General features: G+C 36.9%; 1 protein-coding gene across 1 annotated transcript; it reads left to right on the forward strand.

The window, feature by feature from the left end:
- Positions 1-195: 195 nt before the first annotated feature.
- On the forward strand, positions 196-26,827 carry LOC112048879 (alpha-amylase). The gene is made up of 11 exons (XM_052885518.1): positions 196-352; positions 1,659-1,822; positions 2,923-3,077; positions 8,924-9,095; positions 9,705-9,820; positions 10,821-11,010; positions 16,461-16,634; positions 17,710-17,841; positions 18,625-18,825; positions 20,797-20,958; positions 26,688-26,827. Exons 2-11 carry the CDS (start codon positions 1,661-1,663, stop codon positions 26,700-26,702), a joined length of 1,479 nt encoding a protein of 492 aa, XP_052741478.1. The 5' UTR covers positions 196-352; positions 1,659-1,660; the 3' UTR covers positions 26,703-26,827.
- The last annotated feature ends 406 nt before the right edge of the window (positions 26,828-27,233 follow it).

The following is a 27,233-nucleotide window of genomic DNA, read 5'->3' on the forward strand; positions in this document are numbered from 1 at the left end:
CATTGTCCCAGGTACTAATCTAACCAAAGCCAAAGGAACTCTTCGTTCAGACGACCCTGATTAAACGCTTTGTCCCGTTCATATAATATATAGGTAAGTATTCATGATTCATACATTGAAATAAGACAAAGATATTCTGCCTATTGGCTATTATAAGCGATGCTATATAAGCAGATCCACAATGACGTATTCGGGTAATAATTAAAATTATTGATGTTCTTCGTTATCTGTTGACTGTTCTGATGACCTATTGAGGTTGAACACTATTATTTATTACTGAATTTATTCCTTTGTTTGTTACAATTAGTTAATTTACTAATTTTACATTAAATTAAATAGATATTGCAAGCGGGTAAGTAGATTAATTTTTGTTATTTTTATCTTTTATTTATTTTAGTTAGGGTTGTACTGCTTTGGGGAATCGAATAAAACGAAATCAGATTAGAAAAAATCTTCATTGCAAATAAGGTACTTACCTAGGTACATAAAGTAGGTATAGCTCGTGCGGATTAACTTGACGTCTGGCTCGATTGACATTTGTTTATGGTACTGAGTGCAAAAAAGTTTCGATTTATTAGTGTCAGCTCGAACTCTCAGTTTCGGCGAGTTTCACTGTAGTATACTAATTAATATTAGTTTCTAGTACCTACTTATACTTTAATAAACCGCGTCAATCGTTGCCAATCGAACACAAATCGGTTGATTTTTTCCAAAATTCAAAAGAAGTAGGTACTATTAAATTTAACTATCAAAGCTTAGTTTCTTTCGTACTAAAAAATTACCTTACATACAATAGTGCAATAACTAGTCAATGATTTTAAGCTTATTTCGTGGTTGTTCATTTGAATATTATTTAAACGGGTATCCATGCAACTGGGTCGAAGTATCGACATTAAAAATCTCGTCGTTTTATTGTGGTATGCACCCGTATAAATAATATTCATAACTAGCCAAAATTGCAAAATTGAGTTATTGCGTGTAAATACAAAGACACCCACGATATTTACTTACTCAAATAAACGAAGGATTACGAGTATTATCGGAGTGTTGTTCTTGCTTTTTTTATATGATGTTTAGGCCCACATAGTCTGATTGGTCACTAGTGCCATCGCTTCCGCGATATATAGTCCTAGCTTGGAGCTACAGCAACGTAAAATTATTTTTGACCACTAATAAATATTTCCACTTATTGGAGCGACAAAATCCCAATTGTTTTTATTAATTAAATAAAATCTTTGTTGCACCGTTTCGGCTTCGGTTTTAGGTAGGTTTTGGTTTCTGCTGAAGATCGAGTTTCGAGGCAGGTGTCATGTTACCTCGCACGAGTAATGCCTACTTTTAACTAATCAATATGAAGTTTAATAGAAGAAGAATAATATTCAACAAACAAGTGTTTAACATAAAAGAAATTGAAAAAAGACCTTAAGAGTCCAGAAGGCTTAACATACGACCATCGACATAATATTTCGTAGTAGACAAATGTCACTGATATCATAATGTAGCTTTAGTTTAAGAGTATTTTATAACAAAAACACAATACAATCAAACCTTAGGTACCCACCTAAGGTTTGATATTCTATTTGTTTGTTTATACACGTCTTTATAATATTAACTAATAGTTCAGATTATTCATATATTCAACTCAACTTTGCTTACAGAAATGAATCTCTACTTGTTACTTTTTCACTTTGGTCTAGTCATGGGTGACAGGAACATGTTACCGAACAGAACGACTATAGTCCACCTGTTCGAGTGGAAGTGGACAGACATCGCCGATGAATGCGAGAGGTTCCTCGCACCTAAAGGATTTGGTGGAGTGCAGGTACCTATTTAACTACGTATAGGAAGTTTAGTATCTAAAATACTGGAATCTGACAAAAAGTGGAAAATGATTAGTAACTTACTTGATAATATTATAAAGGATAAGGAGAAAAACAACAAGAACGACATAGAAAATGTGACCGTGTTATAGACAGAAGGCGGGTAGCCTTTCAGCCACTCCTTTTACATACATGTCCTCTTTCACACACTCCACCCATCTCTTCTTTGATCTTCCTTTCCTCTTGTGTCCTTCCACTAGCAATTTCAACATTCTTCGGGTTTGACTTTCATCCCTCCGCATTACATGTCCATACTAAGCCAATCTTTTGACGGCCTCCGTGGCGCAGAAGTATGCGCGGTGGATTTACAAAACGGAGCTCCTGGGTTCGATCCCCGGCTGGGCAGATTGAGATTTTCTTAATTTGTCCAGGTCTGGCTGGTGGTCTCAGAATGAGAGGGATTACACCAACAGTCCATAACGCTGGCCCAATGCGGATTTGCAGAGAGTTCTTCATCTCACACGCAGAGAGTTAAGAAATTCTCTGGTATGCAGGTTTTCTCAAGATGTTTTTTCCTTCACTTAATTATAACACTCAATAGCTTTTTGCTGGTGGAAAGAGAACCGTGATAACCCAGTGGATATGACCTCTGCCTCTGATTCCGGAGGGTGTGGGTTCGAATCCGGTCCGGGGCATCCCAACTTTTCAGTTATGTGCTGTTTAATTTAAGGAATTAAATATCACCAAATACCTATAGATAAAGAGCCGTGATAACCCACTGGATATGACCTCTGCCTCCGATTCTGGAGGGTGTGGGTTCAAGTTCAGTCCGGGGCATGTACCTCCAACTTTTCAGTTGTGTGCTTTTTAAGAAATTAAATATCACGTGTCTCAAACGGTGAAGGAAAACATTGTAAGGAAACCTGCATACCAGAGAATTTTCTTGATTATCTGCGTATGTGAAGTCTGCCAATCCGCATTGGGCCAGCGTGGTGGACTATTGGCCTAACCCCTCTCATTCTGAGAGGAGACTTGAACTCAGCAGTGAGCCGAATATGGGTTGATAATGATGATCTATAGATAAAATAATGTTGACTTCCAGATATCTCCGCCATCAGAAAACTTGATAATTAACTTGAATGGACAAAGAACATGGTACGAACGCTACCAGGTCATGTCATACAAACTGACAACACGGTCGGGCAGTCGGGCGGAATTCAGAAACATGACACGGAGATGTAATAAGGTTGGTGTAAGGTAAGAATAGAAATATAACATTTGATTCTTTCTTATCTATTTAAACTGTGACAAGACAAACACTCAATGAAGACAAGTCGAACAAAAGACAAGAGAAAAAAGAATTGTTTATGACGAAAATAAAGAAATGCGTGCGTACAAAGTACACATGTCAGAAGTGAAACTTCTTTGGCGAACTAATTTATAAATCTTGTTTATATTTATACAAATCTAAAACTTTAGATTTCCGAGACTAAGAGGAAGGGGAAAAGGAGGATAGGTTAGGAATTTAATTGTCATTAAAATATAAAAAGTGTTGAAAATTAATGTAAATTATAAATTTAATTTTTTCAATTTAATTCTTTAATATTTACATTGCGCGATTTCTCTCTCTCGTTCAATCTTTCTCACTATAGCTCTCTCCCACCTCTCACTACATAGTACTGTGCGTGATACGACGTTCGCTCTGTCTCACTTTTTCTCTCAATCTTTCTCACTTGCTTGCTCCCTACTCTCACTCCACGGCTAGTTGCTTCATGCTACGTTCGCCCTATTTACTCTCTCTCAATCGGTCTCGATCGCGCTCTCTCTCTTTTTCGACACTTCCGTTGCATACCGGCGTGACGTTACATCTGTAAAATTTTACCCTCATGCGCCTAAAGAAGTTTCACTTCAATAACACTAATAATAATAAATTGCTTTTGCTGTGAAATGTTGATTTTTATCCGTGAAAATCACCGATTTCCTTAGTGAAAATGTGTTCCGGTTCTGTCTTAGTGAAAACGGTAAACAAAACTTGACGTGATGACTACGATATCATAAAATTAGTTGAAAATTAAAAGATTTTTATAGTCGATGTAACATTTACAAAAATTGTTTCTTTAAATACTAGTAATAAGTAGAGATGCGCCGACTATGACTTTTGCCGATTAGCCGACTAGCCGATTAGTCGGTTGCAAAAATGCCGCGAGTCGCTTGCGAGTGTGTCGATGTGTTTTTCTTAATTTTCGTTTGCGCGTAATGGCGAGTAACTTGAGTGTACGAGAGGTAATAAATTTACTGCCGTGCTCAACAAAATTTGTCTTCTCACTACAGCGTAGAAAATGTGTAAGAAACCTTAATTTGGCAATATCAATCAATAACTCTGCAGATGTAAAATTAATATTATATTCATCACTCATGTTTTATATTTGTTATTTTATAACATTGGTTTAAAATTTACTCATGACAAAAAGAAAATTTTTAGTAAAGATTTGTTTTCTTACTCAATACATAATACTATTGGGAAATTAATACAAAATAATAAGCCGACTAATCGGCGCTTTTTGCCGACTAATCGGCTTTACCGACTAGTCGGCGACTAGTCGGCGCATCACTAGTAATAAGTAAATAAGAGAATATTATGTAATAGTATAGGTGCTAGTAATACTCACCTATACTTACCTTACCTACCTACATACTTACGACCGCGTGAAACTCGTTCTATCACGTCACGGCGCCGTCCGCCTGCCCGTCGATTACAGAAGGAAACAGGAACACAGGAAAGGAAAAAGGAAAGCACTTTATTATCAACAAGAGAGAAATAAAACGCAAGACGTGCAAACACGTAATAATAGTTATTGTTACGTACCTGCATTGTCAGAAAATACACTATGCACTGGAATGTATCTGAGCCTTATATGGTTACGTATGCATGTTGATGGGTCTACACGATAGCATGGTTGATGGCTCAAATATATAGCATGGTTAATGGCTCAAATATATAGCATGGTTGATGGCTCGAATATATTATATCTTCGTGACTTCGTGGCTCGTGGAATGTTCTTGAAACACACTATCTGCACTGCACTGAACGTCCACTCGATGCCGCGCGCCGACTGTGACTGCGGGGACGGGCGACGGCTGTGCCGAGACCGCGGGAGGCGCTCCGCGCGTATTGCCGCAGATGTGTGTGTAAACCATTTGCATGTCTGTGTACATCGATGGTTGCGCGGCAATACCGATATAACTCGCGCGCGTCTCATAATTTGTGAAGCAAAAAATGTAGATATTTAGACTAAGATTGATTCAATAAAATTATTACATTCCGATTAAACAATCGTGACTTTCACTTGAACTCCTGAGCAGCGAACCTTAAACGAAAACTCCTACAATAGTAGGTAGGTATTTCTTAAGTGAGTCCTACCTACCATTAAAGAATCGCAAATCATCCCCTAATATTATTTCATGGAAAAGCAGCTATAAGTCCCCCACTGAAGTGTCTTACCTGCCTATTCAGAAAAATCGGAAGAACAACACTTGAGGTTTTCTCCGACACCATTATAAGGTGCCTACTTGACCGGTAAAGAGCTTTGGGGTCCAAGAAGCTCATTAGAATAAGGACCACGGGAGATCGAGCTACGAACGTCGTTATTACAGAGGCACTTTTTAACTGATTTCAAAAAAGGAGGAGGTTCTAAATTCTACGCGTATGTTTTTTTTAAACGTTTGTTACCTCATAACTTCGTCATTTCTTAACCGATTGTTCCAGATTGGTCCCATTTAATTTTCATGAAAATCAAATTTAATTTTCATCGGTTTAGTAATTTTGTGTTAAAATGAAAAAAAACGAAATTTCGCTTACTGTGGCGCGGCGCTATCGTTCACCATGCTAGGACACACTAAAAACAGAAAATTAAAATATTTTTTACAAAAAAAATTAACCGATCTCAAAATCACAAAGTAAAATAAAAAGTGAAAACACTCATCATTACCTACATATCCAATATTATATATAACAAAGTCCTTTGCTTAGTCTGTCTGATAGACAGACCTACAAAACCGATTTAAATGCGGTTTTCACTAATTTCCTGACTAATGAGGCAACTTTAAATCTACAATTTGTTTAAATTGGTAGAAATATGACGATAATTGGAAGTGTCCGAGAAAGGTCAAGCCGCCTGGGAGTTTTCGTAATCGCTTCTTTGGAGATATAATAAAACAATGCACGGCTATTCGACATTTATAGAAAAAGAATCACGCGGGCAAAATCACGAGTGTGTGCTAGTTGTAAATTAGGTAAATAAACACCCAGGTTTTCTGGGTGACCGAGCTTCGGCTGAAATTTTATTTATTTTTTACTGTAATGAGGGACTGAACCTTCTCTTATAATCTGCCGACTCTGCCGTTCCAGCTTTAGTTTTCTATAACAAAATGTAAGTAGGTACCCAGCGCCGGCCCGAAGTAAATTTTAGAATGGAGCGAGATTCAATTACGGTGTTTGCTCCTAATAATGTATAAGTACCTATTAAATATATCATTGTGAGAGCGAAGTAAGTATGGAGCGTGAAGATCTTGACCATACTCTGGAGTGACCAACGTTCTTTACCATTTAGGCGCCCTCTAGGATTTGGCGCCTGGAGCGACTGCTCCGTTCGCCGTATGGGCGGGCCGGCCCTGTAGGTAACTATCTTTCAACTAGGATGCAAGACATGCCAACAAGCGTGATTGTAGTCATGAACCTAAATCACAACAAAAAGTAATTGTAACTTTGAAGAGAAGCTACCAGAACTCATAATTTTATTAAAATTATCTTCGTTGATATAAGTACATAATCGATGATTAAATAATTAGTAATCCAATGATATAATAGGTATATTGAGTAGATACTTAAGAATTTATCCAAATATGGAATGGATTAGTGTACAGTTATCGGTATTTATTGTTGCGGGGTCGATAACAATTTACAATGGCTAATTGAATCAGTAGAATGTTTGCTGCATTATTTGAAGTGAGTAAGAGCCTAAGAGTGGATTGTGGGATTTACTCAAACGCGGAAAATTACCATATTGGAAGATACCATGCATATTGTTGAGTACCTCCTTAGAGTGTTAACCCTAAATATAGGGGTGCACTTAGCATAGGTAACCAAAAAAATTTTGACGAACCAAGATGTTGGTTGATTTTTCTTGGCAATAATGCCAAAATACGTAAATGTATATAATGTGCCGATATTCGCGAGCCGTATAATAAAAATTTAATAAAAAAAACGCTTTCCCCACACCATTGAGGGCGAAAACGTTTCACATATAACTGTATTTTTACTCCATCTAATCTATCAAATCTAGGTCCTTGCGACGCTCAAGTCAATCCCCATTAAACAACTTGGGCTCCCCTACTATTTATATGTAATTCTGGTATTGCATATTTTTGATAGGTAGATAATCCAAATTTTATCAGTACGTAGGTACGTAGGATGATTTTATCAAGGTATTTTAATATAGGGATAATGAGTCGAGATCTTAAATGCACGTTATTTCTACGCAGCTAAAACTTGCTTAGTAATAATTAATTTTATTAAAATTCCTTTATTTCAATTAAGCTTTTTTAGTTTACAAGCACTTTTGAAACGTCAAGTTACGTCATGATTTAATATAAATTAAAGTTACAAGGTTCACTTTTTTTGTTTACCACCATTTTATAAACTTATCTAGAACTAAGTACACAATAGTGCAGTTAAACACCAAGCCTTTTCATAATTTATAACTTAATCATTAATTCTATAAAAAAAGTTTCCTGTAAGCTTGCGTATTTGAAAATTCTGCTGAATTTTTTTTGTGTTGAACTACATACATTTTTTGACTACATTTAATTCATTGTGCTTTACATGAATCGTATCCGTGCAGCACAAAGAAATTCAGGACAAAACAGGATATGATCTATTGTCTTTGATTGTGATTGATATAGTGTCAAAGATTAATCTGCAATTGACGCGCGTAGTGGGTTTATGAGCCAAATCCTCTCTCTAGTAAGAGAAAACCTTTCCCATTTTCATCATCATTATCAACCCATATTCGGCTCCCTGCTGAGCTCGAGTCTCCTCTCAGAGTGAGAGGGGTTAGGCCTTAGTCCACCACGCTGCCCCAATGCGGATTGGTAGATTCCCCTGAGTGTTCCATTAGAAAACTTAAGTAGGAGTATGATGATGATGACATTTACTACTAGCAGACGCACCGTGGTCTCATCCGCATAGTTCCTGTTCCCGTGACAATACGGGCACTATATTTAACCAATGTTACTGATCATGTAGCATTCCATTAGTGAAAGATTTTTTTAAATCGGTTCAATAGTTGCAGAGACTAATCGAAACTAACAATCAAATTTTACCTCTTTATTAACCGACTTCAAAATAAGGAGGTTATCGCGGTTATCGAAGACATTCGAAGCGTATGCTTTTTTAATGTTTGTTACCACATAACTTCGTCATTTATTAACAAATATTTTTTCTTTTAAAAAGAAGTTCTTGTTTTTCATGAAAATGATGGTATAGTAATTTTGTGATAAAATCAAAATTTTTTAAATAAGTGAACGAAATTGGCCATACAGTGGCGTTTCCGGTTAGTACACCAGGACACACTAAAAATAGAAAACTTTTAATAAAATAATAATAAAAAAATAGAAGTCTTTTTAACGAAAAAATGTAACCGACAAATATGCATTACTTCAAAAAGCGAAAAATTAAATCGTACCTATGTCCATTCTATTGATGGTTTTAAAGGCGGTGCCAGAATACAAAATCTATACTAATATTATAAAGCTGAAGAGTATGTTTGTTTGAATGCGCTAATCTCAGGAACTAATGGTCCGATTTAAAAAATACTTGCAGTGTTTGATAGCCCATTTATCGGGGAAGGCTATAAGTTATATATTGTCCCCGTATTCGTACGGAAACGGGAACCTCGCGGGTGAAACCGCGCAGCGTCAGCTAGTAAACTATAAAAGCCTAATTGGCATCGCACCGCCTTCAAACCGATCAATAGAAAGGACATGATACTATGTTATTTTTCGCTTTTTAGTACTTACTCTAAGTGTATTCATTATTTTTACAGGATTTACGCAGACGTAGTGGTTAACCACATGACAGGTTCCCAAGCTAATAACAAAGGCACTGGTGGCAGCACTGCTAACTTTGATAAATATGACTACCCTGGCGTGCCTTACAACGCCTCCCACTTTCACCACCCCTATTGCATCATTAGTAATTACAACAACGCTACTGAGGTAGGTTATAATAATAATCTATATTCTATATACAGGATGCTCGGGAGTATTTTCCATAACTCTAGGGTTATATCACACTAATCACGCTAATATTATAAAGGCGAAAGTTTGTGTGTAAGTGTGTAATTATGTTTGTTCCTCTTTTACGGTGCAGCCACCAAAGCGATTTGGCTGAAATTTGGAATGGAAATAGATTTTACTCTGGATTAACACATAGGCGGGATTTGTGAAAAACTGAATTCCACGCGGACGAAGTCGCGGGAGTTCGCTAGTGATAAATATATTTAGGTCAAGTGAATACAGAATATACCTACCATCAGGAGTGATTACAGTCAAGCGCTATAAAAATTCACGAGGTCCAGGGTTCTCTCCAGAGCTCCAGAGCTCCATACATTTTTCTAGTTTTCGAAGCGTTTGCGATCGTAGAAAGACGTGCTATTTGGCTACAGGGGCTGTTATTGAATCCGACCTTGGACTCGAACCTTATGACCCACAGTCGCATAGTCTAATAAGGCGCCAGTAGGAAGTCAGAAGTAACGAGAGGACTTTCCTGTGTGAGAATTTTTCCTTTTCCTATTTATCTACAACTTTCTATGGAAAACATTTCAGGTCCGAAACTGTCAACTGCTCGGATTAAAGGATTTAAACCAAACCGAAGAGTACGTGCGAAACAAAATAGTACGGTATTTCAATAAGCTCATTAAGCTTGGGGTCGCCGGATTCAGGTACCTTTTAATTAATTAATTTAAATAACTTTACCAGATTATACGCCATACGTATTTTAAAGCACTTGCCTTAAAAGTAGGTACAACAGTAGTAGAAATTATAAACTACTAGCTGACGCTGCGCGGTTTCACCCGCGTGGTTCCCGTTCCCGTAGTCATACGAGGATAATATAGCCTATAGCCTTTGTCGATAAATAGGCTATCTAACACTGAAATATTTTTCAAATCGGACCAGTAGTTCCTAAGATTAGCGTGTTTAACCAAACAATCAAACAAACTCTTCAGCTTTATTATATTAAGTATAGAATAGTATCTAAAGAATTGTTTATTGGTTCACGCTAATTTCTGATTTATTTGCGATGTAATAACTTACTTATAGGGAAAATAAATTAAAAAAATCCATTTGTTCGTGGTCTTTGACGCTTTCCAGGCATGCATCATATCGGAACGCTAAATCGCTTAGCACGTTTTTGCCGGTAGCCATGGCGGAAACTAAAGTAAGAAGAGGAATGTTTATCAGATCAACTAATTTAAAAAATATGAAATCCTAAATTGATCACCAGATAGATCATCAAAATTCAAAATAAATCCTTCCTATTTAATATTATAAATGCGAAAGTTTGTATGGATGTTTGGATGTATGTTTGGATGTTTGTTACTCTATAACACCGCTACTACTGAAGTGATTTAGCTGAAATTTAAAATGGAAATAGATTTTACTCTGGATTAACACATAGGCTACTTTTTATCCCGAAAAATTCATGGTTTCCCGAAATTTGCGAAAACTGATGATTTTGATGATATGAATGTTTGTTACTCTTTCACGCCTCAACTACTAAACAGAATTAGCTGAAATTTGGTATTAAGATATATTACAGCCTGGGTTAACACATAGACTACTTTTTATCCCGGAAAAATCCATGTTTCCCGAGGGATTTGTGAAAAACTAAATTCCACGCGGACGAAGTCGCGTTCTACTTTATATAGTTTGATATTTCAGAGTGGATGCAGCCAAACACATGTGGCCGAATGATCTCAGGGAGATTTACAAAAGGCTCTACAATCTCAACCCCGCATTCGGATTTGCCGCCGACGCGAGGCCTTACATTTACCAAGAGGTGATTTATTACGGCAATGAGCCTATCCGTTCCGAGGAGTACACGCCTCTGGGAGACGTCACTGAATTTAGAGTAAGTATATTATTTCTTGATCTTTATTTCTTCTTTGAGAGTCGTGATAGCCCAGTGGTTACGACCTCTGCCTCCAATTCCGGAGCGTGTGGATTCGAATCCGGTCCGGGACATGCTCCTCCGACTTTTCAGTTGTGTGCATTTTAAGAAATTAAATATTACGTGTCTCAAACGGTGAAGGAAAACATCGTGAGGAAAACCTGCATTTTCTTAATTCTCTGCGTGTGTGAAGTCTGCCAATCCGCATTGGGCCAGCGTGGTGGACTATTGGCCTAACCCCTCTCATTCTGAGAGAAGATTCTAGCTCAGCAGTGAGCCGAATATTGGTTGATAACGAGGAACGAATATTATTTCTTTATTTACCTGACTGCCTCAGTGACATCCAGAAACAAAAATACTTTAAAAGGTTCGTTTCTAACCCACGTAATTTTTGAGACCGATCATTTTTAAAATACTTCTGGGTCCGGATTTGATTTATTTGATGTGCTAGGCTCAAATGGCCCAGTTTTCCGATATTACTTCTCACCATGATAGAGCCACCAAGAGCCGTGATGGCTCAGTGGATATGACCTCTGCCTCCGATTCCGGAGGATGTGGGTTCGAATCCGGTCCGGGGCATGCACCTCCAACTTTTCAGTTGTGTGCATTGTAAGAAATTAAATAACACGTGTCTCAAACGGAAACCTGCATACCAGAGAATTTATTTAATTATTATCTGCGTGTGTCAAGTCTGCCACTCCGCATTGGGCCAGCGTGGTGGATTATTAACCTAACCCCTCTCATTCTGAGAGGAGACTCGAGCTCAGCAGTGAGCCGAATATGGGTTGATAATGATGACTTATCACCATAATAACCACATGTGTGTTTTCTTACATTTCAATACACTTTTAATGTGTTAAAGTTGAAATGATTACTATAGCTAAAACATTTCAAAGTATTAGGTAGAGAACACGGGCTGCTAAGTTACCGTGACTCATGAGTTACCTTGACTCGACTAAATTTTTAGTGTTTAGACACGTTTAGCAGCAAAATTTTACGCTACTCCACTAACAGTAAAAGTTTCTTTTTTTTATTCTTTACAAGTTAGCCCTTGACTACAATCTCACCTGATGGTAAGTGATGATGTAGTCTAAGATGGAAGCGGGCTAACTTGTTAGGAGGAGGATGAAAATCCACATCCCTTTCGGTTTCTACGCGGCATCGTACCGGAACGCTAAATCGTTTGACGGTACTGTCTTTGCCGGTAGGGTGGTAACTAGCCACAGCCGAAGCCTCCCGCCAGCCAGACCTGGACCAATTAAGAAAATCTCAATCTGCCCAGCCGGGGATCGAACCCAGGACCTCCGTTTTGTAAATCCACTTTTGTAATCCCGCATACCACTGCGCCACGGAGGCCGTCATAAAGTAGTCCGAACAAGCCTTTACTACGAGTATCTTGGTATGTCGCCGTAAATGCAACTTTTAGTAACATCTCTAGTCGTTATTCATATTTAATTTTTATATCTTTATCACACTTTTACACTTTGTGGAAAGCATCCACAAAGTAAACTCATCCATTGTTAAAATTTCATAAAGCTATGATGCTTCCTGTTCCTTCTTATTACCGCTGGTGTTTCCTTTATCTACCACTAGCATGAGTGAACAAACACGAAAAGTTTGATGGCTTATTTCAACATATTTGATCAGTTACCTTTACTTGACCGTATCAGCCGATAGACGTCCACTGCTGGACATAGGCCTCTTGCATTGAACTCCAAGCACAACGGTCTCGAGCCGCCAGCATCCAGCTCCCTGCAACCCGCTTGATATCCTTGGTCCACCTAATGGGGGGTCGACCAACATTGCGCTTTCCGGTGCGGGGTCGCCATTCCAGCATCTTGGGACCCCAACGTCCATCGACTCTTGGAAGTATGTGGCCTGCCCATTGCCACTTTAACTTCGCGACTCGCTGAGCTATGTCAGTGACTTTGGTTCATCTGCGGATCTCCTCATTCCTGATTCGATCACGCACAGAAACTCCAAGGATAGCTCACTCCATCGCCCGCTGAGTGATTTTGAGCCTTCTAATAAGGCCCATAGTCAGTAATAATTATTTGATCAGTGCTGGGTGGAAAAATGAGGATAAATCGCTAGTCATTTTACACTCAAGTTATTTTTATTAACTTGTTCCTAAATTAATAATAATTTTGATTTCCTAATGAAATAAATAATAGCTTAGAGAAATAAGATAAAATACATAGTTAATATCTTTTGATTAACATTTAACAAAAAACGTCTTCTACCTTTATTGATAAATAGCTGTCGTAGCGCGGTTTCACCAGCGTGGTTCATGTTCCCGTAAGAATACGGGGATAGTAATAGCATATAGCCTTCCTCGATAAATGGGCTATCTAACACTGATTTTTTTTTCAAATCGGACCTAAGATTAGCGTTCAAGCAAACAAACAATCTCTTCAGCTTTATAATATTAGTATAGACTTGTTTGTTTCATCTTTCCACATCGAGTTTGGTGCCATTGCTTCTGACGGTCGAAATTCGTTTTCGAAAATAGTAAAAAGTCGTACTAAGTGTCGTTAACTTGTATTTTCTGTAAACACGTTTATAACTTTACCAACAAGAAGTGTATTGTAAAGATTTAGTAAGTGATAAGGCGCTTTTTAATGCGCGAATCATGTTTTATCAATTTAGCAAGTCGCGAGAAAATTCCGTTTTGTTGTTGGCAGGTTAATAAATCTTAATCAAATTAAGATAAGATGATTATGCAATAAAAAACCTTTTGTTAAAATGGAAATATTTATTTCTAAATTAAGGTTTTATTTGTCCGTAAACATGAGTAGAAGTACTTACAATCTATTAATCAACTGCGTATAGATTTTGTGTTCTTTCGAGGTTCTAGTTTTTAACCGATTTTAAAAAAAGGACCTTTTTAGATCGACGCGTATGTTTTTTTTTCATTATCATTATCATATTACCTACTGATCAGTTTGATGGCGGTGCTACTGGTGGTACTACCTTTTAAACTCGAATAATGGTAGTTTTTCTTATACAGCAACGAGGTGTCATTTCCTCAGAAAACCTTCAATCTCATCTAAGAAATATTATAGAACTTAATCGCTTAAGTTAATCTATGCTCTTGCCAGACAGACATAAATACAAACTTACAGTCGTGTGATCGAAGTATTTAACTCTAAAAAAAATTTAATAAAAAAATACAACCGACTTATTTTTTAATTTTTTTTATTTTTTTTTTTGAAAAGAATATTTGCCATATCTTTTTTATAATATGACCAATATTCCCATTCCCCTCTAAATAGTCGGGAAAGACTGTGCTAGGAGTGGGTACGACATTAGACCAACGGGGCGGGGATCGAACCACCACCCTTCGGTGATGAATCCAACCGCTCTTACCATTGAGCTATTGAGGCTTTTGACTTCAAAATTTTGAAAATGTTTTTACTAAACTAAAAAGCGAAAACTAACATCGTATGTACTACCTTCTCAGTTTGCTCAGTGCGATCAGTTTGAAGGCGTTACCAACGTAGTGCTGTGTTAATTGAAGCCGTTTCTGAAAGAACTGTCTGAAAATCCTAAATCTTTATGATTTAAACGGCTTGAATCCTAAATCTTTATGATTTAAAGTTCTCATGAATACAAATTAATCAAGCCCAAACATAAGGTAGCTTTTGTAAACTGTTGACGACTTCCCTGAACGGTCCCTCGTCTCCATCACCAGACCCTAATGTCAGTCACAACACATCTAGATGTAAAGTCCTCATTAATACAAATTAATCAAGCCCAAACATAAGGTAGCTTCTGTAAACCGTTGAGGAGTTCCCTTAATTGTCCCTCGTCCCCATCACCAGACCCCTAATGACAGTCACAACATATTATGTAGATGTAAAATTCTTATCAATACAAATTCATCAAGCCCAAATACAAGGTAGCTGCTGTAAATTGCTGAGTTATCCCTATGATATTCGAAAGTTCCCCTCGATTTCTCCAGGATCCCATCATCAGATTACTATAGGACCAATTGGAAAACAAACCCTCAAAATGAAAAAAATAATTTTACAAATCGGTTCAGGTGTCTTCGAGTAATCGGTGAACATACATAAAAATAAAAATATTCCGACGTTATGATAAACCCCCCTTTTTTAATTCGGTTAAAATAAGTCGGAAATTAACTCCTCAATAAATTTTTAAACAAAAGCAAAACAAGAGTGAAATTGGTATTAAATTTTAAACGAGGTTTCCAAGTAGCAGTGTTTTAGAAGGAAGTGGGATACGTAAATAAACTATAAAGCGCTTATGAAGCAAAGCTGTATGTGGCTTTTAAAGTTCATATGAAGGAAAGTTTATACAGACGATGTTCTTTCAAGTACGTATAAAGTTGGTTTATGAAACTTTTGTTGAAACGAAATTTGGTAGGTAGAAACAAAAGTTACCTTAAACCAAGCTCAAATAAACTTCTACCTTTAATCGCTTCAAATACATACTTACCATTATTAGTCAATGATAATTTTATACTATAGATAGGTTACGTCCCTACAAAATCACCGCAAAAAGTGGTCCGAATTTAGCGACTCCACTGAGCGCACACATGCACAAATTTGTCTTTAATTCCATCACAGAACAGACAACGCTAGAAGCTGACGCTTTTAGCAATGGGGCGTGGCCCGTGTACACCCGGGTGTGCGGAACTTCGCAAGCGTTTCCACGCACGTACTAGCAGTCTTGTTTTGTTTACTGACATTGTATTTTATTCTGTGACAAAAGGAATAAATAATATTCAACTCTAAAGTAAGGGTCACATATTTCTTTTTTTATATTATTAAACAGCTAATTGCGTGAAGAGTTTATCAGTGTGATAAGTATTATTACACTATATATGACGTGTTTGTTTAGGCCACGCCCCCGAGTACGCTGGCTTCAATACAAATAATTGGCATTTTATAAATCTAGTTACTTCTCAGACTTCCATCATATATTTATCTTTATAATTTTTACACTTTCTAAACACACAACTCGACATTGTAGAAGAGACTAAATTTAATTAACTCTCCCAGCTTCAGTTTTTACCACCACCTACAATATGGGTATTTTCAGGTCAAGAGTGAATAGGCATCTTCTAGGCAAACGCGTTCCACCATAGGCTGCATCATCGTTTACCATCAGGCATGAATGCAGCTAAGTCAATTTTCCACATTTTTGATGATCCGCCTCAGTTTTGATGCGCTAGTATCCCATCTTTAGTATAAGATATCATTGGTATTGGTAAATTTTAATGTTCCCTAAGTATAATGTGTAAATTAAATGTAAAAATGTAACATAATAATTAGGGATTTGTCTGAATTGCCAGGATGATGCTTATTTAATTCACTCTTTAAAATAGCAATCATCAAAGTTATTAAGTACTAGGTATATACTATTCAAATAATATATTTTTGCAGGTTGGTTCGGAACTAAAGAATGTATTCCGCGGCCAGAACGCCATGAAGTGGCTAGTAAATTGGGGCCCACAGTGGAACTTGGCACCGAGCGAAACAGCACTTGTCTTCATAGATAACCACGATACACAAAGAAGTGACGATGTCTTAACTTATAAAGAAGCTAGAGCTTATAAAGTGAGTTAACCCCTCTCTCTCTCTATAGTCGTTGCTTCATTACTGAAGATCGTGGTCTTGGTAAGGTCCCAGCCTCCTGCGGGTCCACGCCTTCCATCGGCTTCTGTTAGTGGCCATCGCTGCTATAGTGTAGAACTTCGTCCCTTTATCCTCCTTCAGCTGGCCAGCCCATCGTGTTGGTGAGCGGCCCCTCGGTCTTTTCCCGTCAGTGATGCCTGTTATTATTAATTTCTCCAAACTGCAGTCGCCACGCCGTATAATGTGCCCGAAATACACCAGTATGCGTTGGTAACATAAGGAGGAAAGCCTAACCTTGATTCCGAGCTGCGATAGAATAGACACGTTTGAGCGCTTGGCTGTCCAAGGTATTCTTAACATGCGCCTCCAGCACCACATCTCGAACGCGTCTATCCTAACCTAAAGCAATAGAATTGGCGTGTAAGTGAGTGTACTTTGATGCATTTTTTAATTACTATATTGCATGTTACGTTCGCTAACAACTTCAGAATGCCCTAATAAACCCAGAAATGTATGTCACACACTGCGTCGCGTTTTGCATACACATCGCTTGTTCGGAGCCTCGGAAGTAAAGTGAAACCTTCCTCATGACTATTGGCTTTACAAACTTACAGGCATAGATTTATAACACAATAGCTGACGCCGCGCGGTTTCACCCGCGTCGTTCCCGTTCCCGCAGGAATATGGTGATAATATAGCCTATAGCCTTCCTCGATCAAGGGTGCTATCTAACACTGAAAGAGTTTTTAAAATCGGACCAGTAGTTCCTGAGTTCTCTTCAGCTTTATAATATTAGTATAGATAGATAGTGTGCAGTCGCAGAATTCATAAGTCGTTTTATGTGCCCCGAAATGGGAGCCCTTGACGCATCGCTACGCTACTATACGCTACATTGGGCTACATATAGCTCTTTGTTTCGATCCGATAGGATAGAAGAGTACCGATAGGGTAGAAGAATATAGTTATCATGTTATCTCGTGGCGTATCTTAGGTCAAATGACTTGCAATGAAAAAAATACTGTAGTGAAAGCTTTATTTAAGAAATAGTTTCTTTCAGGCAGCCATAGCCTTCATGTTGGCACACCCATACGGCAATCCTCGAGTGATGAGCAGTTACTTCTTCACTGACAGTAACCAAGGACCGCCTGCTGACGACAACGAGAACATTGTTTCTCCGAGTATTAATGATGTAAGACAGGAATATCGATTATTAATAACTAGAATACACCCGAGATTCCGCGTATAAATCGGTTTTTTACAAATCCTACAGGAACCACGGATTTTTCCGGGATAAAAATTAGTCTATTTGTTTCTAAATAATTTCCTCCATCTTCTAGTAAAAGTCCCATTATAATTGGTTGAGCCATTCCAGAGTTTAGCCCGGACGAATACACAGACCGATAGACAAAAATGATAAAAGAAATGTTTATATTTAGTATCGTGTACCTAAAATATAACATAACAACTAAAAATTAACTATATACACTTAAAATAGAAGTTAATTTAGTTAATTAACTATATACACTTAAAATAGTAGACACTTTGTTATTTGGGGTTTCAATAAGGACTCATTGCAGAGGAAACAGCTCCTCCTACCCGTGTCACCAAAAGCAAAATAAAATTACAGGCACAGTGCGGCGTATGCTATTGCGTTAACAAGTTTCCTTGATGGCCTAATTACTGTTGATCTCTTGACAGTGACGTATGCCCTAGTACCTAAAGTCCTGCGACCGATGGAGGCATATGCTAATAGATCATCAACTCCTAAGCGATATTCATTAACGACAGAATAATTTAATACTAAATTTAATAAAACAGTCCTCTGTCATAGTCTCAGACGGTTCTTTAACCGAACTTTCTCAAGTACTGCTAGAGTTTCAAGATGGCCGTGTCTCTTGGCGATGGTTTTTTACTCCACAGGTGGGCCATTTGCATTTTCTGTTTACCATTATATATACGTATTATAACACAGGACGATACATGTGGCAATGGCTGGGTGTGCGAGCATCGCTGGCGACAGATATACCAAATGGTAGCCTTCAGGAACGCTGTTGAAAAGGCTCCCATACAAAATTGGTGGGACAACGGGAACAAACAAATTGCCTTCGGTAGAGGGGGCAGGGGCTTCATCGTGATTAATGGAGATGTCACCGACTTGAATCAAACGTTGCAGGTATTTAATTTGCTTGACTATTTCTTTTATTTGTCCTATTCAGTTGTGAAGGGGGAGAGTGAAGAAATGGGACAAGGAACGAAAAGAAAAATAACTTGTAGGGAGTCAAGAAGGCGTATTTTTTTTAAATATCAAATATATAAGACAACTTTGAAATGCTGCGGCATTTTAAAGGCCCAGACGCGATTAGATCTAGTAATCCAGGTTATTAGTCACAACATCTTATTTCAGGCTTTAATACTCCAAATAGAAGTAAGTAACTGATAGATAATTAGATATGCAGATAAAATCAAAATAATTATTATGATCATCGGATATTTTTTTTTTTAATAATGGATACGTATGAGAAACATTATAAAATCCCAGCGGATGTCGCTATTTAGAGATCTAGACTAGACATTTTCCTTTTGTCTAAACAAACTAAGCGTAAAAGTACTTGTAGAGCTTACTGTGCCGTGGGAGACTAACATTCCGAAGGACCACAGTATAGAAGTGAATAAATATTATGACCTAACAGATGAACTAACTAAAAATGGCTATGTAGTTAGTCTGTACGCCGTAGAAGTAGGTGCGAGAGGATTACCAGCAAAATCTCTCTATAACTTGCTTAACGACCTTGGCCGCCTCTCTAGAAGTGTAGCTAGTTCTATATTAGAACGGGTATCTAGCTGAATCAAAGCTGCTCTAATAGGATCATACCAAATTTGGAGTGTTGATCGATCGTCAATTCCTTAACCCTACACCCAGTAGTCACAAGTCCTGGACTTTGCTTGGTGTTTTTCTCTCTACCACGCGATGGGCCCGGCACCTGCACGGTGAATCCATGGAACGCTAAGATATTCGTCTCTCAAAATTAAATCTTTCTTTTGGAATAATGGACGCATTCTTGAATTCTATTAAGAGTGTGAGCGAGGCTTAAACAGCTCTCCTATTTCAATATGACGTGCCTACATATATCTAATAGGTAGATTATACTTACTAAACTATTAACAACTAAACTTAGAGCAGCAAGTTACTATCTCTAATAGCTCACTCGGGCCTCTTGAGTTCCACATTACGGGCAGGTTGTAATCATTAGGGTCGACTTATCACTTCAAAGTTCAAAGACAACTAATAGATAATCGGTTCAACGGGCTTTGACGACCTATCTGGTGTTATGTTCATTGTTTCATAAAAGTATTCAACTTCGATTCCGAGCTTAGATAAATATAGAAATTGATTATTTCTAATTAGACTCACTTCACTACAGGGGACTGATGCTTTCTTAGTCTGCTTAAGAAGAACTGATGTTAGTTATGCGTTGATACGGTTAAGTGAACCTACAAAGCTGTTGTTTCTTTGTGTAAGTTCATTATAAGTGAAGAATGACTGTTTCATTTTAATCTTTGACGAGATCCGCTAGACTAGTCGAGGACAAATTAATGCCAAATATTGGAATATAAAATACAAAAGATAGCTCAATCGACGCGGAATAAAATTCTGGGGAAGGCGTAATTTTTTATTTTCTTCCAGCCAAAATTGCAGATTTAAATATATAAAAAAACCCCTTTTTGACTTTAACTCAAAAAGTATCAGTGATAAATTGTAAATTGTAAAAATCTCCATACATAAGAAAATTATGTATGGTAAATACATTTTTTAGAAGTCTTGCTGAACAATTATTTAAAAAACCTTTCCACCAACCTAAACCACCTTTCCCAGAATTTTATTCTGCGTCGTATGTAATGTATTTTGCATTCTTCCTTCGGGCAGGTTAATTTTTCCTTCATTAGTGTACTCCAAGCAACCTACACTGAGATCTCTACGTAGCGTAACCTACATTTTACTACAAAATCAAAATCGGAACATCATCAGTAGCTGTTGACTTTACAATGTTCAATTGCAAAAATAATTCTTCTTATGTATTAAGTAATTAAATTTTTATTGATTTTGCTTCTTATGCAAGTAATTAAATTCTTATTGATTTTGCAGACAGGTTTACCAGAGGGGTTGTACTGTGATATTATAACGGGTAAGAACCTTGGTGTGGAGTGTACGGGACGCAAAATATCTGTTGGTAGTGATGGTCGAGCTTATTTCTTTATCTCCAAAGATGCCGAAGATATGCATTTGGCTATACATGTTGGACCAGAGGTAAGATATTATAAAATAGTAGATAATGTCCATGTGGAAAAGAGGTAAGTAAATTTGGAATTCACGGGCTTTCATGCCAAAGGAGTGGCGGTAGCTTGTAGGCGGTATTTGCGTATGGCTCTCAAGTTAAAAAATAAAAAGGTTCTTGCTACCATAAATATTCCTGAGCTAATCGAGCCGTCAGGAATAAGTCGGGATGGAATGACGCTGGACCCTAATGTGGGACGCTACATACGTTGACACATTAGCACCATGTCATATCAGGGAGACAGAATCAAGACCGGGAGTCACAGCAGAAAATCTGAAACCGGTAAGTGCCTCAAGTATGTCTTTCTGACTGAGAGTTACATATTTGTAACTTTAGCCGTGGAGACCCTTGGGCCATAAATTCGCAGTGCCAAAAAATTTCGCCGAATCTTTTCACCGCGGCTAGTTGTCTCGACTGTTGACAAAATTTCTTGCGCAAAGGATCAGCCTGGCTGTCTAGCGCGGAAATGCAGCCAGTATTCTTGCCACCATTCCACGTGGACATGATTTACAGACAGAATACATTAAGGAACCTTAATGTATTATTTGTCAATAAAAAAAGTAGATACTTAAATTTAAAAAAATATAGTAGATAGTAAAAACCGTACTTAAAATGAAATAATAATTATCAGCCTATTAGATATACATTATACTAGAAGAAATAAAACTGTGAATTCGCGGGCTAGGGGTAATTAACTTTGTTTGAAACTATTGCTAAATATTGTGAAAATAATCAACAGTTATATTAAAAAAAAAAGAATGGTAATGTACACCAAGAAAAACTAAAATTGAACCTCGTATATTATTTTTATTTAACCAAATCGCATCATGCTGCGGTCTTGAAGGGCCATGATCACATTTTCTTTGTATTCTCCGCAGTTATGACTTGTTCCGTCTGGAGACAATAGAACATCGTTGTTGTCCATGCTGTAAGACAAATGTAAACTTCAGACATATAATAACATACCTACTTACTTGAAGTATAAAACTAAGTTATTTCTCGCAGTCTCGTCTGTATGCTAAAAAATCAAAATTCATTTATTTCAATTAGGCTTAATTTACGATTAGATTTTTAGTTAATAGAGTGATTGAACAGGAAGGCTTATATCTATAATAAAGAGGTCCACGCGTTTCAAGTTACAAAATAAAACCCTTGTGCTGCGCAAGTGGCTCGAGATGATTAATTTTGAATTAAATAATCCCCCATATAATTGCTGATATTTTTTGACAGTTTTAGAGAGCCGAATTAATGAAAATTATCTTTGAAGTCTGCAGTTTTTTCCCCACTGCTGAAAGCGAAAAAGTATTATAGCATTTATTATTTCTAGATCATATAATCGATCAATATGACGCTTTAGTAATTACAAACTTAGCATCCCAGGCTCCAATACAATGCAGAGAATAAAACACATTAAATACTCATATTCTACTTACCATGGCAATGGCATGGTGTCCACCATCGCCGACATAGAGACGACGCAAATAATAAACAATACAGCTTTTTGCATGTAGATTAATGTTCAACCTCCTACCTTGTTTATTTACTCTTACGTAGTAATATTAAATACTTTATTTATAGTTTTTCAACGTAATATATACGCGATATACAAGAAATACCAAGAATATTCTCGCGATAACAAAACTATTTTTTATAGAAGACCTACGTAGGTACTTTATGCTATACCTACTTAAAGTAGATAGATATTATGAACTTATTTTTAACATTTACGTATAAAAAGATTCCTTATTATCATTATCATTTGTTAAAGTAACATTTGACCTTTCTGCTTATACGGTTTTAAGAAATATCTATATCTATAAATAGTCGATACGTCTGCAAATATATTATATTACAGGTTTGAGCACGAGTCTCTCGTAATGAGAGGTCTTTGGCTAATAATACACCATGCTGGCCTAATTCGCAGACTTCACACGTAGCGAATTAAGAAAATTCTCGGGTATGCTGGTTTCCTCACGCTGTTCTTCCTTCAGCATTTGAGACACGTGATAAATTTCATGAATGCACATTCAAAAGTTTGAGGTGCAGTTTGTTAGGCAGCGTGACGGTGTCCACGCTGCCTAACAAACAACTGAGCTCAAGTCATCAAATAAGTACCCTTTTATTTATACCAACACTGATACCTCCTCTCCACAATAACATTAAATATAATAAATGTTAATACCACCTGTAATCGAGGAACTCGTAACAAAAGGTCGTATACACTGTCACTATCTATCACGGCTTAGATTGTGCTTATTATACTACAGGCATGCAACTGATTGTATCGTCTATTTACGTTTTATTATTTACTAGCGCGTGACTTCGTCTGCGTGAAATTTAGTTTTTCATAAATCCCTCGGGAACCATGGATTTTTCCGTGATGAAACGTAGTCTATGTGTTAATTCATGCTATAATATATCTTAATACCAAACTTTAGCTAATTCGGTTCAGTAGTCGAGGCGTGATAGAGTAACAAACATTAATATCATCAAAATCGTCAGTTTTCGCAAATCTCGGGATAAAAAGTAGCCTATGAATCCAGAGTAAAATACATTTCCATTACAAATTTCAGCCAAATCGCTTAAGTAGTAGCGGCGTTAAATAGTAACAAACATCCGAACAAACATACTTTCAAACATCCATACCTACAAACTTTCGCGTTTTAATAAGGATTATATTGATATTAAACGAAAATCGTACGCGGTGAAGCTCGCGTGAAACCACTAGTTCATAATATAAAATTTCAATACAATAGCTCATTATCGGTATACTTTTTCGTAAGAATAGAGGCAATATAGTTTATTTTCTGTAAGTCTATAATAATACGCCACCATGCAGAGAGGTGTATTGTTTATTATTTGCATTGTCGCTATGTCGGTTATGGTCGAACCGATACCTACGACTTAGTAAGTGAAATATTTATTTACTATCATAAAATAGTAACAATCATTTTTTGCAAAAAATAGCAAGGGGACTTAGAAATTTATTTGTTAATGTAACACCGTAGGTTTTGATTTTGATTTTTTGGTTGATTTAATTAAAAAGATAAAATTAAGTTGTAGACAAAGCTTGCGATAAGTCTATGTTGTTCTCGCTTGCACCCGCGTAGTTCCCGTTCCCGTGGAAATACGAGGATAATATATATATATATATATATATATATATATATATATTATCCTTTAATATATATATATATATATTATATAGCCAATAGCCTTCCTCGATAAATAGGCTATACTACACTGAAAGAATTTTTTAAATCGGACCAGTAGTTCCTAAGATTAGCTCGTTCAAGCAAACAAACAAATTCTTCAGCTTTGTAATATTGGTATAGATTAGTATAAACTAGCAGATGCCGCGCAGCTGTACCTGCGTAGTTCCGGTTCCTTTATGAATACAGAGATAAAATATAGCCAATGATACTCACTAATAACGTGGCTTTCTACTGGTAAAAGAATTTTCAAAATCGGTTCTGTAGTTTACGAGATTTACTCCTTACAATGTCACATACTATACCTCTTTATCTAAATAACTAGCCGACGCCCGCGACTTCGTCCTTGTGAAACTCGATGTAAACTTTCAACTACCCCTATCCTACCCCTAGCCTACCCCTACCATACTTTTCTGGTTCATTTTTTACACCTTGTGTAACCCAAATATCTAACAGAACCCTATTTATTTCCAAAATAAAATTTAGCCTATGTTACTTGTGGATAATGTAGCTTTCGAATAGTGAAAGAATTTTTAAAATCGGTCCAGTAGTTTTTGAGCCTATTCATTACAATCAAACAAACAAACATACAAACAAAGTTGTCCTCTTTATAATATTAGTATAGATTATTCTGATACAATTCATACCGCTTTGTATCATACCAGTATTATTATCTGTTAACAAGCAGTGAAATCTATAGTTCTAGTTTTGTAATTTTCTTACAGTTTAAGTAATAACGAAGTTCTTTTAACTCCCGGCGGAGAATATTACAGAGTTGACTACGGAAATTACAATGGAAATAATGAAAATAATTTTATTGATCGAAATATTCTACGTGTCGGCTAGCTGAAAAATTATAGTTGTTTTTAAATTACGTATGTAAGTGTTGGTCTTTAAACATTATTAATAATAGCCGAACCGTGATAGCCCAGTGAATTTGACTTCGATTCGGAGTGCGTAGATTCGAATCCGGTCCAGAGCATGCACCTCCAACTTTTCAGTTATGTGCAATTTAAGAAATGAAATATCATGTTTCTCAAACGGTGAAGGAAAAACATCGTGAGGAAACCTGCGTACTTGAGAATATTTTAAGTCTCTACGTGTGTGAAGTCTGCCAATCCGTATTTATGCTGTGACCTTTACAATTACAACCAGAGTCTTTCGATAATAGTTATATAGATCTATAATTATCTAACTATCTATCTACTAACTGTCTATCAACACTAATTAAAAAATCGGTTGTTTGTAAAGTCGGTTTACTGACGATAGTTGAACGTGACAACGTCATATAAAAAATACTGATGGAAGGGTTGCATTTTTCAAAAGAAAATGTTCGTTTTTCTAAAATACTGTTTAATAATCTTCATTGACCAGAATATACTTTATTTCTTGTAAAAAAGTTGGCAACCCTAGAGCGAGGGAACGACGCATGATGTCACCTTTTTTCGAATGTGCAGCCGGCTCCATCGAATTACAAAACGTTGTCACGTCAAAAAAAGTGATGCACGTTAAATCTCGTACGTTGAATAAGTAAATTATTATGATTATTTATTCTAATAATAATTTTCTTCCCAGTGAATTGTGCAATCAGGTAGGTATTCTAATGAAGTCGGTTAAAAACTGTTATTTGGTAGGAATATAGGTACTATTTATAAATTTGATATTTCTTGAATTGGCATATTCGTTAACTTGATTCATATATAAAATACTGGCAGTCGCTACGTGATGTCACCCCCGCTATTCCCGGGTATAAAATATAGCCTATAATAGCACCCGTGGATCACTTTTATAGGCTAATTTAAAAAGCTTGGAAGCTACACTTAGCTTCCTAATAGTAACATTATTTTTCGAATCGGTTCAGTAGTTTTGGAACCTATTCAATGCAAACAGTCAAACCTTTCCTCTTTATAATATATGTATAGATTACGAGTATTCTTAGGGTTGTTCGTTATTTAGACTTTTTAATACCTTCATACGTAAAAATGCGTGTTTCTTAACTTCAATAAATTAATGGCAACTGAAATGTACCTTGGTACTTGGACTTGATCGCTAACTAAATGGGCCTCATAAGAAAGCTCAGAGTCACACAGCGGGCGATGGAACGAGCTATGCTAGGATTATCCTGCGTGATCGAATCAGAAATGAGGAAATCCGCAGTATAACCAAAGTCACCGACATAGCTCAACGAGTTGCGAAGCTGAAGTGGCAATGGGCGGGGCACATAGTTCGAAGAGCCGATGGACGTTGGAGTCCCAAAGTGCTGGAATGGCGACCTCGCACTAGAACGCGCAGTGTTGGCCGACCCCTCACCAGGTGGACTGACGACATCAAGCGAGTCGCAGGGATTCGCTGGTTGCAAGCGGCTCAGGATCGTGATGTTTGGAAGTCCCTACAAAAGGCATATATGTCCTGCAGTGGACGTCCATCGGCTATATGATGATAATGATGATGAAATGTACATACTAATTTAATATTTTTTATTGTTTCAGTCTAGAATAAATTAACTGAAAATTATAAAAGTGCAACACAGGATGTTTAATTATTATTATTAATACATTAATATTCACATTAATAATATACATGATATCTAATATAATCAAAACTTTTATTAAAGGAAAGCTTGCAACTGAAATAAGTGTTTTATTGATCCTATATTGTTAGTATTTATTTTTAATCTAAATTAGGTACTTCTTGTGGACTCTTCTCCGTACCTTTATTTTAAGTTTCGTCAAAATCTGTTTAGCAACATAGCATATAAAACACTGCATGTAAAAAAATATTGAAACGTTTGATTTATACTGTGATTACAGAATATGCAACTAATTCATCAATATCAACTCTTATTCGGCTCACTGCTGAGCTTTAGTCTCCTCTCAGAGATGGGTTATGCCAATAGTCCACCACGCTGGCCCAATGCGGATTGGCAGACTTCACACACGCAGAGAATTAAGAAAATTCTCTGGTATGCAGGTTTCCTCACGATGTTTTTCCTTCACCGTTTTAGACACGTGATATTTAATTTCTTAAAATGCACA

This window comes from Bicyclus anynana, chromosome 14 (assembly GCF_947172395.1).
Source record: "Bicyclus anynana chromosome 14, ilBicAnyn1.1, whole genome shotgun sequence".
Classification (NCBI taxonomy): Eukaryota; Metazoa; Arthropoda; class Insecta; order Lepidoptera; family Nymphalidae; genus Bicyclus; species Bicyclus anynana.